This window comes from Lynx rufus, unplaced genomic scaffold (assembly GCF_022079265.1).
Source record: "Lynx rufus isolate CCGP_SWC_20201006 ecotype Redwood Valley unplaced genomic scaffold, mLynRuf1.p SCAF_4, whole genome shotgun sequence".
Classification (NCBI taxonomy): Eukaryota; Metazoa; Chordata; class Mammalia; order Carnivora; family Felidae; genus Lynx; species Lynx rufus.
In genome coordinates this window covers 123,462,834-123,477,471 of record NW_025814856.1, presented here as the reverse complement: position 1 = coordinate 123,477,471, position 14,638 = coordinate 123,462,834, and the positions used below count along the sequence as shown (strand labels likewise).

General features: G+C 41.2%; 1 protein-coding gene across 1 annotated transcript in view; it reads right to left on the bottom strand.

The window, feature by feature from the left end:
• Positions 1-14,638, bottom strand: part of ITPRID1 (ITPR interacting domain containing 1) — a 207,274-nt gene that overhangs the window by 64,866 nt on the left and 127,770 nt on the right. Inside the window, exons 2-4 of the mRNA XM_047095237.1 lie at positions 10,711-10,892; positions 9,334-9,382; positions 8,706-8,749 (exon numbers count right to left, since the gene is read on the bottom strand). Of these exons, the coding sequence (XP_046951193.1) occupies positions 8,706-8,749; positions 9,334-9,382; positions 10,711-10,892 (275 nt within the window). The remainder of the gene's footprint in view (positions 1-8,705; positions 8,750-9,333; positions 9,383-10,710; positions 10,893-14,638) is intronic.

Genomic DNA, 14,638 nt, shown 5'->3' with positions numbered 1-14,638 from the left:
TAGCAATAACAGTTACTATTTAACATTAAATAATAAATTAATGAGGCAGTGTGCTAAGCATGTTGCATGCAGCACCTCTCTTAATTCTTACAACATACCAAGGAAATAGGTATTATGAATCTCTCCTTAATAGAGAGCCAAATTGAGGCTCAGAGAGATTAAATAAATTTTCCGTGGCCAGCAGGATGTCACAGCTTATTTTTATTTGTTGCTATTGTTGCTTTTCAAAACACCACACTGCCAGCAGAATGTCCTGTAACTTATTTGAAAAGCAGAAAGAGGAGTTTACCTGGAAAACCAGAGAAGATTTTTGAGCAAACAAATTAATGGGAGAGAGAGGATGAGGAAGGTCCATTTGCCTTGTTAGTGGTGCTGAGGGCAGAATAGAAGAGCTGATATTGGGAGGCGGAGGCCCGTTTAGGATGCGTTGTGGTTATGGTAAGCAGGAGTGATGATGTAATGCTGTGGCTGCTGGCTGCCCGGGCAACATTCAGAACTCGGGCTGGTGCTTCCAGAAGTTTACCAACCTTCTCATTTCCTCTCACGGTGGCTCTCCCGGGTGCTTTCCCGAGTACGAACATGTGACACGTATCACACTGGAAATGTTGCCACTCAGCACTTCCATAAGAAAGTGAAGTTTTTCACCATAAGAAATATAATGCATGTGGGAGAAATTAAAAACAACAACAACAAACCTATATGATTGAAACATATGAAAAAAGAGCCTGAAAATAATAAACGGCTCTTCAGTGTGGAGCCAGAGTTCTTGTCTGGGGAGGAGACTAGAAACAGTTCTCAAGGTATCCACGAACTTGCCTCTGAATGCCAAATTTGATATATGGAAATAACACTTATAGTTTTCATCTGTTGTTACAAGGGCTCAGTGACCCTGCTGGATGGAAAAGGAACATATAGTCTTGGAAGGATAAGGACTCAAGGCATATCACTGAGGTGTGAGTAAACAGTGAGTTCTTAACTAAGCTCAGAATACACAACTACAATTTTGAAAGGTAGTGAGAGTATGGCTGCAATGAATGTCTGCCCTACAAAACAAATGTAACTCAGCCACACAAGTCATATGGGGTGAACAATATAAATCTACTCCATACCTCTCAAGCATTTGGAACCAGGCAGTTGAGAGACTAATGGGACAGTAAGAAACTATTATTCCTTGCCTATTGGAGGGTCTTTTTGGTTTTAGTTCAAGTATAGTTGTTGCTGTTGTTTTCCAGTTTGCTAATTTGCAAGATAAACTTCCTGGGCTTGTCAGGGTTCTTGTTCCCTTTGCCTATATTCAATAAGGAACCTGAACCGAGAGGCACAAGCTGGTAGCCCAGTTCTCCCCTGCACCGAGATTCCTAGAATTTCCTTAAAACTCAGAAGATACAGCAGTATCAATCCCAGATCTCTTCAGGGAGCGATCTGTTGGAGCCCACGTGTTCTGCGATTCTCCGCAGTCTCTCTCTGCCCTGCTTGCTTGGTTCATTAGCAGTTACCTGCCCAGCTCCCGGAAGCACTGGAGTCAGCTACCTCGGACCACATCAAGAATTTGACACCTAGGGAATGCCATAATGGGACAAATTCCTGTTACCCTGCATATCTTCAAGTTTCTGTAGGCACCACGCTTGAGGCTGCCCCAGCAGAAAACGAAACACTTATAGATGTGTCTGTATCTACCACGTAAATCCCTACTGGCTACGATCTCCTTAAGTCCTTCTTTCTTCTCCAGTTGCTTGGTCTTGATATTTTCTCCAATTTATTTTTCCTTCTAGGATACCCTTATTAGGTTTTTTTAAAAACCAGACTCAACGGTGGATGAAGAAAGAAAGAAAAAGTAAGGTCCTACTCTCCCTAGGTTTTATAAGGGTTGATTTGGAAGAGAATTAAAGCAAGAAAAAGAGTTCTCTGCTCTACTCAATACATCCCATTGCATGGGTTAAACGCCGGTTCTGATTCCCTTTTAGATACTTGAGTCTCCAGCCACCCTCCCTACTGTTAGGTGGACTTCTGCCATCTGAAGCAGCAGACATGCACTTAACCCTGCAAAATGTATTACTGGAGAAGATGTAGTGAGATATGCAGAAGGCACTAATTAGCACCTTTATTGGCTTAGAAAGCATTTTTTATTTTGGTTTTCCTAAGCATTTCTGACTGATTCATGGAAGACATTTGGTTCTTTGGAATATCGTCCAATAGACTAATCAAATTACATTTTCACAGGGCTCTAAAATAATAGCGTTCTGCAGCTTTCTGTGTATTTAACTCCTGCATGCCCAAGACACTTGGTAGAGGCAGTCAGCGGGGTTGAGTTGTCTCAGTTTGCAAATAATCGCAGTCTATATGCTTACAAAATAAAAGGTTCTTCTTTCTCCCTGACATTCATGCTCAAAAACCTTAAAGCCAACTGTAATGCTTTGCTCTTCCTCACCCACGTATCTGCTTCTTCTCTGGATGCAGTTGACTCCCCCTCTCCATTCCACTGCTGACACACAGCCCACACCCTCATGACACCCCGAGTTCATGAGTTCACAACGGCGTCTTCCCAAAGTGGGCAGGATAAACACTGGAATTTGTCATTTCTCTTCTCAGAAATCATGCATAACTCACTAGTGTAGAGATAGCACGTTTGTCACATATGGACTTCAATTCCCCAGCACTGCACCTGTGGCAGCCATCACTAACTATTCATGACCAAAGATACGGTCCCCAAATCCTACTCAATACAGACCCCAATTACAACTACCTCTCCTTTGGAACCTGAGATGATCTTAACACATCAAGTGTGATTCCTTCTTTCTGGATTTTAAGGCATTTATAACCTGACAACACCTTTTTTACCAGAAAAAATTTCCACCTTTGCTCCCCAGCATGAAACCATTTCTCTAATCTGACCACCTTTTCTATGTTTTCCTGCACACATTTGGTTTTCTTTTCATTCCGTGCCTTTGTTCAAGCTCCTTGAACCAAGTGGCATTGTTTTCCTTTGCCTCTTTGTTTTCTTCTAAAACGTATTGCTCTTTGACTAGCCCAAGTCTCTCTTCCTTGAAAATTTCCCAATATGACTCACATCAGCTTCATTATGGACCAGTTTTACTAAGATCTTTTGTTGGCTAGCTTTGGGGAAATCAGATGTGTTAGAGATAATTCCTACCTCAGTGGGATTTACAATTTTGTCAGTGAGTCCTCTCCCTAATAATTTGAGGCAGCACCAAGTGCCATATGGGCAGAACCCTTCGTGGACGTGACCGGTGTTCAGACAAAAATTGAGTCTTTTAGTGCAGATGTCAGGAAGGGCCTTATAGAGAATATGGGACCTGAATCAGGCCTCAAAAGAAGGGCAAGAGGAGAACAGAACAGGAAAGATTTTAGGACAGGAGGAATTAGATGAAGAAAGATCAAGAATTAGGATGGCAATGAGAGGGGCTGAGACGAGAGGGTCTTGTGAAAAGCTGGCCCAGGTTGTATTCAGATTGCAATGGTCCTGGGAAGTCAGAGTGATATAAGTAAGAGCAGGAGCCATGCATTCTACATCTTTGCATTCTCCCCTAGCTCAGTTCTTTGCTCTAAGTGCTTTTGTTTGATAAGCATTAGGGAGCATCTATCATGTTTAACTGGATTTACATTGACCTCATCTTATAGACCACAGGCTTTAGAATTTGATTCTGTAAGTTCTTATTTAATGAGTTCCTTCCGGAAAGGTGTAAGTTTATGCTTCAAAGATTTCTCTGGGGATTGGAGAAGTATCTAAATATTAAAAGGACAAATGAATTAACCACCCATCAAGTAATCGATGGTTCCAAGCAGATCTTTGACAAAAACTGTTTCTTTGCTGTAGGAGTTGGTTCTGGTTTTTTTCTTTTCTTTTTTTTTTTTTTTCCCTCGAAGTTATTCTTGGCTGTGTTGGTAAACAAGTAAGTGTACATTATATAATGTGGCACACGCATCGGTGTAGGTGTCTGTCCCCCAGGATAACGCCAATGCACTCTAACTGGGCGACGGTGCTGATGTCTAATTTGTTCTTCAGTGGTGGGAATGGGTTTACCAGAAACTAGTTCCTCTCCCCAGGCTTTCTTATACACAGTTTTATTTTTTTTTTAAACTTTTTTTTTTTTAATTTATTTTTGGGACAGAGAGAGACAGAGCATGAACGGGGAGGGGCAGAGAGAGAGGGAGACACAGAATCGGAAACAGGCTCCAGGCTCCGAGCCAGCAGCCCAGAGCCTGACGCGGGGCTCGAACTCACGGACCGCGAGATCGTGACCTGGCTGAAGTCGGACGCTTAACCGACTGCGCCACCCAGGCGCCCTTATACACAGTTTTAATATGGAATCTGGGATTAAGAATGAGTCAGAAACCTGAGAAGAGAGACCTTGACACTCATAACCATGTTTCTTTAGCACCCCAACTGACCCCAAAGAGGTTCTGAATGTCCTATTGGGTTTGTGGCTATAAGAAGGCAGGCCCATGGATCCTCACTGAGGGCAAACTGAGAATCAAACTTGTGTTTGTGTGCGCAGTTGGTGACCACGAAGAGGGGTTGATCTTCACCATCGGTGGAGGTTCTCAGACAGAAAAAAGACAAAAAAATTTGAGGGATTTCCATAAGGGTGTTCCCTGTAAGTTATCCATGTGCCTGGAGCAGACAATGCTCTGGAGATACTTAAAAAGAAGACTGCCAGACCCCTTAGCTAAAATGCCCAAATATTTGTCAGAAGACAGGGCAGACAGTGAGAGAGCATTCTTCGTGAAGTACTTTAATGAGACTTGGGATGCAAGCAGCCAGCCTATCTTCATGTGGCTTTCCAGAGGAATTATTTGATGTGTCTTTTTTACTTTAGGATACAGATATGGTTATTTTACATTTCCGTAGATACTCGCTTGACTTCAAAAATTAGTTTTACTCTAAGACTTTTAAATTCTGGAGGACTGTGTTGTGGCTCTGAAGGCTGATGCACAAGAGCCAGAAGACCTGGAGAGAGAAGTAAATGTCGGTGACATTAGCCATGATGCTCACACTTTGATTTTTCTGGCAAGGACATTGATGCAGGGCTTTCCTCCCAGGGGTTTCCATGCATAGCACATATAGTAACAGTAAATCGAACCAGTCCTCTGGAGAGGCAACATGGCTACAGAGTTAGACAGATCCAAGTTCAAATCTTGACCCTCCTGTCTACTGACTGGGCTACCTTGGGCAAGTTACTTAACCTTTCTGAGTCTCATTTTCTTTCTTGCAAAAGTTAGTAATGGTAATATTTACCTCGGAAGATGGTTGGGGAAAATGAGATAACTTATGTAAAGTACCTAGCTGTGTGGCCTTCACGTGTTTTCATTTCTTTCCCCTCCCGGTTCTACTGATAAAGAGACGGAAGTGCCAAGGGCTCATGGCTTTACCTGGCGTAATGGTGTTCAACACGATGTGAAATGGGCCAGTCAGATTCCAGTTTAATAAAAATGAGATTTTGGGTAGACACAGAGCAGCAGGAAAGCCCAAGAGTCACCATAAGAGGATAGCACCCCACCTTGGTCATCTCAAAATTCAGAAGGAATTCAGCAATAGGTCCACTGAAGCCTTATGCCATCCCCTGTCCCATTTTATTTGGGGCTCAGTTTGAGACCTAGAGGCCCACCTGACTTCTCTGGGAGTCACTGGGTCACCTATAAGATGAGCAGACACTTGAATCTTATTCCTACTTCAAAGTATAAAAGCCTCAGGGGTGACCAATGAAGGAAACAGCCTTAAAATAAATTCTACTTGTAGTGAGTTGAATTTAATTTCCGTATCTGATATCTCATTTTAGAATGTGTTCTTTATTTGGAAATAGGGTTTTTGTAGATACAATTAGTAAAGATGAGGCCATACTGGATTAGGGTGGGTCCTAAGTGCAATGACTAATGTCCTTAAAAAAAGAGAAAAGAAGACCCACAGGGAAAAGTGGCCATGTGGATATGGAGGCAGAGAATGGAAAGGATGTCATCACAAGCCAAGAAATGTCAAGGATTTCTGAGAGTTACCTAAAGTTAGGAAGGGGCAAGGGAGGATTCCTCTCTTGAACCTTTAGAAAGAGAATGACCTTGGCTGACACACCTTGATTTCAGACTTCAGCCTTTAGAACTTTGAGACAATAAATTTCTGTTTGAGGCTGCCAGGTGTGTGGTAATTTGTTAGAGCTGCCCCAGGAACTAATGCACCACTCTGCATCATACTAGGATTGCATGAGGGCTTCTTATCTATCTATCTATCTATCTATCTATCTATCTATCTATCTATCATCTACCTATCTATCATCTATCTATCTACCTATTTATTTTTTATTTATTTATTTTTAATGGTTTATCTATTTTTGAGAGAGAGAGAGCGCGCGCAGGGGAGAGGCAGAGAGAGAGGGAGACAGAAGATCCAAGGCAGGCTCTGCGCTGACAGCAGAGAGTTCAATGCGAGACTTGTATTCACGAACCAGGAGACCATGACCTGAACAGAAGTCAGACACTTAACCCACCGAGTCGCCCAGGTGCCATAGGATTGCATGAGTTTTTATGGGATTTTGCCTCTAGTAGGGATTACTCTTCTCCCCTTTCAGTTTCTTTTCACCTTGCCACAGATTTTCTCCCTGCCACCCTCACCACGACCTTCACATGACCAGATTCTGATACCGTTCAAGTTTCCACATTTTTCAGTATGACTCTTGGCTTCCCTAAACTCCATGTTTATTGGTCTCATCATGGCTAAACCAGCCCATGGAGGGCTGATAGAATGCTGGACTTAATGCTCCTTTGCCCTCTTGTAACCAGCTGTGATCACCTTGTGGCCCAAACTCTTCACCTGCAAAGCTCAGATGAACACCAGCCTTGTTTCCACACAGGTGACTGAGTTTAAAATATGATAGATCATAAAGGGCTTTGTAAAAATGAAGGCTCAATTAAACTTGTAATAAGCCCTTCCACTATTATTAAAAACCTCACTGAAGATAAAGGACTTGGCAAATGGGAACTGTGTGTTTCTGATCGCTATCCCTTCTTTCCTCCAGCTCTGCACCTCCTGTATGTGCCTTTACAGTTCATTGACTTGATTCAGAGGTGGAAAGACCATGGTTGTCTTTAATTTCTAGGAAGTGAAGCTTTTTTTTTTTAATTTTTTTTTCCTTAATGTTTTTATTTATTTTTGAGACAGAGAGAGACAGAGCATGAGCAGGGAAGGGGCAGAGAGAGAGGGAGACACAGAACCGGAAGCAGGCTCCAGGCTCTGAGCCATCAGCACAGAGCCCGATGCGGGGCTCGAACTCACAGACTGTGAGATCATGACCTGAGCCGAAGTCGGACACTCAACCGACTGAGCCACCCAGGCTCCCCAGTGACGCTTTTAATAAAACAGTTACTGGCAGCTCCAGAGTGGGTTCCAGGCCTCCCACCATGACCCGGGCAAGATGAAACATCAGTGATATCTGACATCTCACGCTGGCTATAGTTCTTAAGTTCTTGCCTTTTCTTGATTCTGCACTATTGTAAACAGATACTTAAATTCGGTTTATTGGCAAACATCTTCAGAGATTTGGGGATCGTGGAACTTCCAAGTCCAAAGCAGCTTGGAAAAGGAGGAAATTTCAATGATATACCTAGCTGTTGTTACTGTATTATTTTGTTTTTATTAAGTAAAAAAGTCCCAAATTTAAACTGGTTTGTAACCAATGGTCAATCTTAATTGAAGATGTCAGTGGAGGAAGTGAAATAATGAAAACCAGTCAAGTAACCATTAAACTAATAGTTTTCCCCTCTAATCATTAAACTCCTAATTTATGTCATTTTTTACATACATTATTTATGGCATTTTGCCAATTTTAAAACACACTTTTTTTTTCACATTTTAACATCTATGAAATCAGAAAGTATCTTGTAGTCAGTGTTGCCTTTCATTTATAATTGCCAGGACTTGTTTTATATTCCTATCTGAGCAGCACTTAAAATGTGAGTGCCTTTTATTTATTTTTTTAAGATTTTATTTTTAAGTAATCTCCACACCCAACATGGAGTTCAAACTCCCAACCCTGAGATCAAGCATCGCATGCTCCACAGACTAACAGTCAGTCGGTGAGTGCATTTTATGATTGTATTTCTATGAAATACATTATTTCATTTAGAGAATATGGAAACTGTGAGATCTGCAATTAATTTTGTTTTCTTTTTATAATGTTCTTATCACATGTCAGTGTAACAGGTGTGATATATGTTCTGCATCAGAAATACATACTTGCACTGTTTGCCATAGAATTCAATATTGTTCTTTTTGAGAACAAGTGCATCATTAGGAAGAGAGGATATAACTTTGAGACTGAAGAAGAGAAAGAAACTAGATTTAAACATAGAAGTACAATACAGCATGAGGAAAAGTTAAAGCAATTGCATTTCCATAATTATATCCTTACAAAATGTCTTCATAGGACCCAGTGAGCATTCTGGTAGAGTCTGAGCTAATGATGTGGCAAGAGTCCTGGTTTGCAGCCCCCAACCTGCTGCTGCTGGGTAACCCCCTATCCTTTCTGAGCCTCAGATTTATATATCAAACAAAGCAATTGAGCTGGGTGGTTTTTGAGATCTGTTCCATTTCTAGTAAGCTCCAATAATCTCATTTTAAGAAGATTTATTCACACAGACATTTTAATAAATCTACTCAGGTCCACAAAGCTTAACTGCTTCTGGTTCTCTTGTCTTACCAGTGTGGTCGATGTCTTGCTGAAAGTTTTCATTTACAGAGACCCTATAAAGAAACAAAAATATTGCGAGTCAAACTATGTGTACAACTCAATTATACTAAATTGCAATTTAATTAAACAGATGAGAGTAAATGCAGAGCTAGGCTTTATTATGGGAGGGCTTTTTAAAACCAATCAACAGCCAGGAACTGGAACAGTATTCTATTGTGTACTTTAAAATTGATATAGGGGCGCCTGGGTGGCGCAGTCGGTTAAGCGTCCGACTTCAGCCAGGTCACGATCTCGCGGTCCGTGAGTTCGAGCCCCGCGTCGGGCTCTGGGCTGATGGCTCAGAGCCTGGAGCCTGTTTCCGATTCTGTGTCTCCCTCTCTCTCTGCCCCTCGCCCGTTCATGCTCTGTCTCTCTCTGTCCCAAAAATAAATAAACGTTGAAAAAAAAAATTTAAAAAAAAATAAAAATAAAAAAAAAATAAAATTGATATATAACTTTTGTAACAATGGAGCCATCCTTCATGCACCCAGTTAAAATGAAAATCCCTACCTGTCACACCTTGCCCCAGCAGAGCTATCCACATTGTTTGCAAGGATCTTTGGAAGAGAAATGTGTAAGGGCATGAAGAAACACTTACAAGAATCCAGAGTCCAGCCACTGCTGAATACTTGCTTGTTTGGTATCTTCTACAGAAGAGAAAGGAACAGAGCAATCAAAGCACACCAGGTAAAATAATGCTACCTGTTACCCAGCCACCACCCATAGCTCTATTTCCTACATATTCAATCACAAGTTTCTATAAGCATATTCATTCATTTTCCCAAGGCAAAACTTCCTGCTTTCCATAATCAGCCTTTCCTGAGAACAAAGTATATAAACTTGCCAAATGACTGATTTGAAGAAATAAGAAAGAAGGAAAGGAAAGGAAAGGAAAGGAAAGGAAAGGAAAGGAAAGGAAGGAAGGAAGGAAGGAAGGAAGGAAGGAAGGCAGGCAGGCAAAGGAAAAGGAAAAGTGAAAAGGAAGAAAAACAAATCACCAAAGTGCAAGAGATGTTAGAATAATTTTTAAATTACCTGGTGTGAACATGAAGGGTGATTAACCATACCAGACTTTTGTCTTTCTCCTGTCAGATATAGAGCACCATGGACCCTCTCCTTATTGAATCACATTTACCTGACGAGGCTAGCTAGTGATGTTGATTTGCAAGGAGTTCTCTGCCAGGTTCTAAACCAAATTTGCATTCATTCCAGGGATATAGTGCACTACAGTCTCAGGATTGCCAAAGGCACCCTGTGTTAAAAAGCCACGGGCCTTTTAAGGTGGATCTTTGTCACTGGCTTAACAAATAGTTAACAGGCAAAAAGGAGAGGGTAGAGAAACAGCATTTCTCGGTAAATATTTCTTTCCTTTCTGGTTGGCTACAGGCTACTCTGGGCTGATTTTCTTTGACTTTGTCCCACCAAACTGTGAAGTACCTGACTTACCCACTCACAAGGTGTCAGGTGGGCATGGAAGATGCTTATTTGTAAATTTAGGGATTCCAGAGACGTAGAATGAATGAAGTGGTGGGCAAGGAAGAAAAGCCATCAAACAGCAACATCACTGTGGAGGGAGAAGTGTTTTCCTACTTATTACTCTTTAAACTATTAAAATTATTAGGGATGCTTCGTGCAAGACCCGGCATATAAGAGCCTTTCAATAAAATGTTTGGTGTTCTGAAGGAAGCCTCATGTCTCTGGCATGGACTCCAAGTCCATGGGGGACTTGGGATGAGAAGACCTCGGAGTAGAAAGGGAACAGTTGGCCTATTTCCATCAAGAAGGTGTGTGTTTTGAATGTCTGTGGGGAAAGTCAGAAGTGCCCGTGTCATAGATGCTTCTGGCGTCCCACCAGGAACACTGGTATCTTCAAAGCCAAGCATTTGTTCCAAATCATTTGCCCCCAGCCAAGTCCCCACATCCCTTACCACCCACAGCAGGATGTTTTCATATAGCCCTGAGGGCCTGTTCTCACCCAGCAGGGGGATGGTGAGACCCTGGCTTTCCTCCTCAGAGCCAGGTGGCAGCTGCTGATCTAGGCGAGCCCATGCCCTCTTGGTGGACCTCAGGATCTCTCTCCTGCTCTTTTCTTGGCCTCCGGGGGAGTTGCTGGATCCATGTGACCTCTCTGCCATTGTAAGGGAGTAATTCGGCAAACTAAAACATGCAGACAAACAAATCAGATGCAATGAGTCAGCTTTCAGGCTTGGTTCAGTGAGAAGGAGAAGCCAGAGTGCTCATACCACCAACACTTACAATCTTCCAGAGCCTGGTTCACCCACCAGAGCTGAGTTCCCTGTCCCAATGCAGAGAAGTGGTTGCCTCTTAAGTGGAGAGGCCACAGGAGGCTGGGACTAATGTGACTTCACCTGTCACCAGGCCACATCCACCCTCTGGTGGATCCAATCAGATAGACTGCGATGTGGATGCAAAGAAACTGTGGACTGGAGGGCACATCAGCCAGGAAGGAAGTTTAAAAGTATTGATTATGTAATAAATACCTTCCAAGTTATCCAACAGTTACATCTATAAAAATATTTTTAGAGACTCAAAATGTAAAAAACAAGGGCTTTGGCAACAGATCAACCTGGATGAGTCTCATGTCTGCAACTTATTGGGTGGACTTGGGCAAATTATGTAATCTTTCTACATTCTCTTATTTTTTAATTGGGTGTAAATTCTACTGAGTTATAACTGTTGACTTCAGTGGAGTACTTATCATGTGCTAGATTCTATGCTGCCTTCCATACATCTATTATTTAATTAAATTGCCAACCAAGGAGGCAATCTAATTGTCACAATTTTATAGCAGATTGAAGAGCAGAGAAAGGTGTTGTATATCTAAAGTTGCACACCTAAAGCCACACAACAACCAACACTCAAACCCGGGCACCAGACTCCAAGCATATTCCCATAATTATTAAACCATACCATCTACCCTCTAGGATGATTGGGACAATTAGAATATTAGTAAGTATATTATGTATATGGCACAAGAAATACTGATCATCTTTGTTATCTCACTTAACCTTTATTAACATCATTATGAGAGTTGCAGAGTAAGAGGTGGACACAGAGGCTTATAGCAGCTGAGTGAGTTGTTAAAACCCCCAGATTATCAGCACATTAAGAACAAGGGCCTGCCTCTTACTTGTTGATATGTCTACAGTATTTGACTATATTCCCAGCACATAGTAGGTGCTAAATAAATACATATAAAACTAAAGTGGCAAAGCTAGAATTCCAAAGCACTTTCTGACTAACTTCTTTCCATGACATCTACTTGAATTTGCACAGTGTATTAGCCAAGTTTAGAGAAATGACCAAATAGTCAAATTTCTCTTTCAGCAGCACCCCTTGCATCCTTAAACTCATGCATAATCACCAACCATATGCTATAAACCATTGTTTCTAATCAGTGTTTTATCAAGGCAAAGTCATTCAAATTTCCTGAAAACATTTGAATATTTTCATTTAAGTACATAGGTGAACATTGTTGGTGCAACTGGCAGTAAGAGTTTCCTTGCATGCTTTGTACTTTAAAATTCTAGAATCCAGTTGAAGTATAAATATACATTTATTGTTGCAATAGTAAATTACTGTAAAAATTAATGACAATTGTGATGACTATTAATTTTATGCATAAAAAACAATTACTAAGAAATTTCAATTATTTAAAAATTATAGCAAGGAGTGGACAGTTAAAATTTATATTTATGGGGAGCCTTTTAGTCAGCCAACCTCAGAAAGTTAACCTTTAGGATATCCTCTGGGAGCAAATAAATGTTAATAAAACTTTTGATGCTAACACAAGTCAAAAATAATACAGATAACATTATATTTCTTTTTAAAAATGTTTTTAAATGTTTTATTTTATTTTTTGAGAGACGGAGAGAGACAGAGCGTGAGCAGGGAGGGGCAGAGAGAGAGAGGGAGACACAGAATCCAAAGCAGGCTTCAGGCTCTGAGCTGTCAGCACACAGCGTGATGTAGGGCTCCAATTCACGGACAGCGAGATCATGACCTGAGCTGAAGTTGGACACTCAACTGATTGAGCCACCCAGGCGCCCTGATATATATTTCTAAACTTTATAGGGTTATCTGGTATACTAGAATTTATAACACAAGACAAACTGTAGGAATTGAATTTAATTTCTAGTTATTAATTTTACACAAGCTTTGGTACTTTTGAATTAAAAAAGTTCTCTTTGGCAATGCTGTACATCTTGGGCATGCGAATTATTATCAGAGCATCAACTCTGACAGTGCAGAATTTCACAAGGAGGGAAAATCTCCCAAATCACGCTCAACAAGATTCATGAAATATCAGACTCAGTACGTGCTCAGGGTTTGAAGAAAAGAATAGTGTATTATGGGAAAATAAGATACCCCAAAATAGTCTTGCTCGTCCACCCACCTCAGCTGACAGTGAGGTCCTATTTAGCACAAAGGACTCTGGTCTGTAGTAGGAGCAGGGCCTGTCAAGCAGCTCACAGTCCTCAAATTGCAGCTCCTGTGCTCCAGTGTCAAATTTTAACCTAGCTACCACTTTCCCAAATACAACCCTGTAAAAATCATCAAAATTTTCAGAAGTGCTGCTTTATTGGTATGTCTCAGACTTCCTCTCTAAAACGGCATGTTTGACCTCAGCCGCCAGGCTTGCACAACCAGTGAGGGTATGCTGCCTTCCAGCTCAGCTGTCGTTGGCTTGAGAGCAGTAAAAAGCTTGCCAAGGAAAGTGGGAACCCTTGCTAAAGGCTGGGGTCAGGGACTGGCTGTAAAGAACAACTCTTTTGTTTAGCCGTTTTTCGTGGATGCCTTTCTGATCAGTAAACAAATCTGCTTTGCATTCTCTGATGTTTGAATGACCCTCCTTTGGCATCCACGGACTTGACCCTGAGAGCAGTCCTTTGCAAAGGGACACAGATCGGGTGGTAGCCCTGAATTGCCCAGGGGACTGACAGAGCAGAAGTTGTAGGATGTGGTCTCTGCTGATTCCTCTGGTTAACTCTTTATCCCAAGGACCATTTGGATCCAAATTCTTGCTGATGCTGGCTTGGCCCAAAATGAATCTTCATCCTAGATTATGTTGTTTCCTGTGCCGGAGGGTCCCTTTCCTGTCTTCAGATCCTTTCTATTCCAATTACTATGCTATTAATCCTTATGTGTATAAAGAACTTCCATTAATGTGGGAAATTTCTCATATTATGTTTGATTTTAAAAAAATGGTGCAAAATAATATATACACCGGAAACTCAATTTTGTAAAAACAAAACAAACAACAACAAAGTATATTGAAAAGACAAAGAGTAATGTACTAAAATATTATCAAGCTTTCAAAATTTTTAAAAAGGCCAAAATGGAAAAAAAAATGGTGTTGTTACATTAATTTTCCATGACATTTTCTTCCTTGAGCAAATGCAACCATACCTGCTCCTTTTCACTGTGAGGCCTTCAGCCCACAGTGAAATCATAGAATTTGATACTCATACTTAAAGCAGTGACAATGGTTACGTTCTTGCCCTCTGGGGTTATTTAACTTTTTGCACCTCTGTGCAAACAGGTTATCTTGCCAAACAGGTTATTCATACTGGAGAATAGGGACTGTGCTTTATTTATCTCTGTGTTCCCTACAGATCCCAGCACAGAACTCTGCCCAGGGTAAAGAATCTGTGACTGCAAGTTGATTGCTTGGTTATTTGGGAAAGGAACACCAGCTGGTTTAGCCAGTATTCTTGGTTCTTATGTGGTTAAAAGAATAAGTCCTTTCAGGTCAGATAACTCCAGATTTTAATCTCAGCTCTGTTGCTTTTCTGACATCTCCTTAGGGAAATTTTCAAACATCTCTGATAATCTATTTCTTCATCTCTGTAATGAGTATGAAATAACCACTTCATACGGCT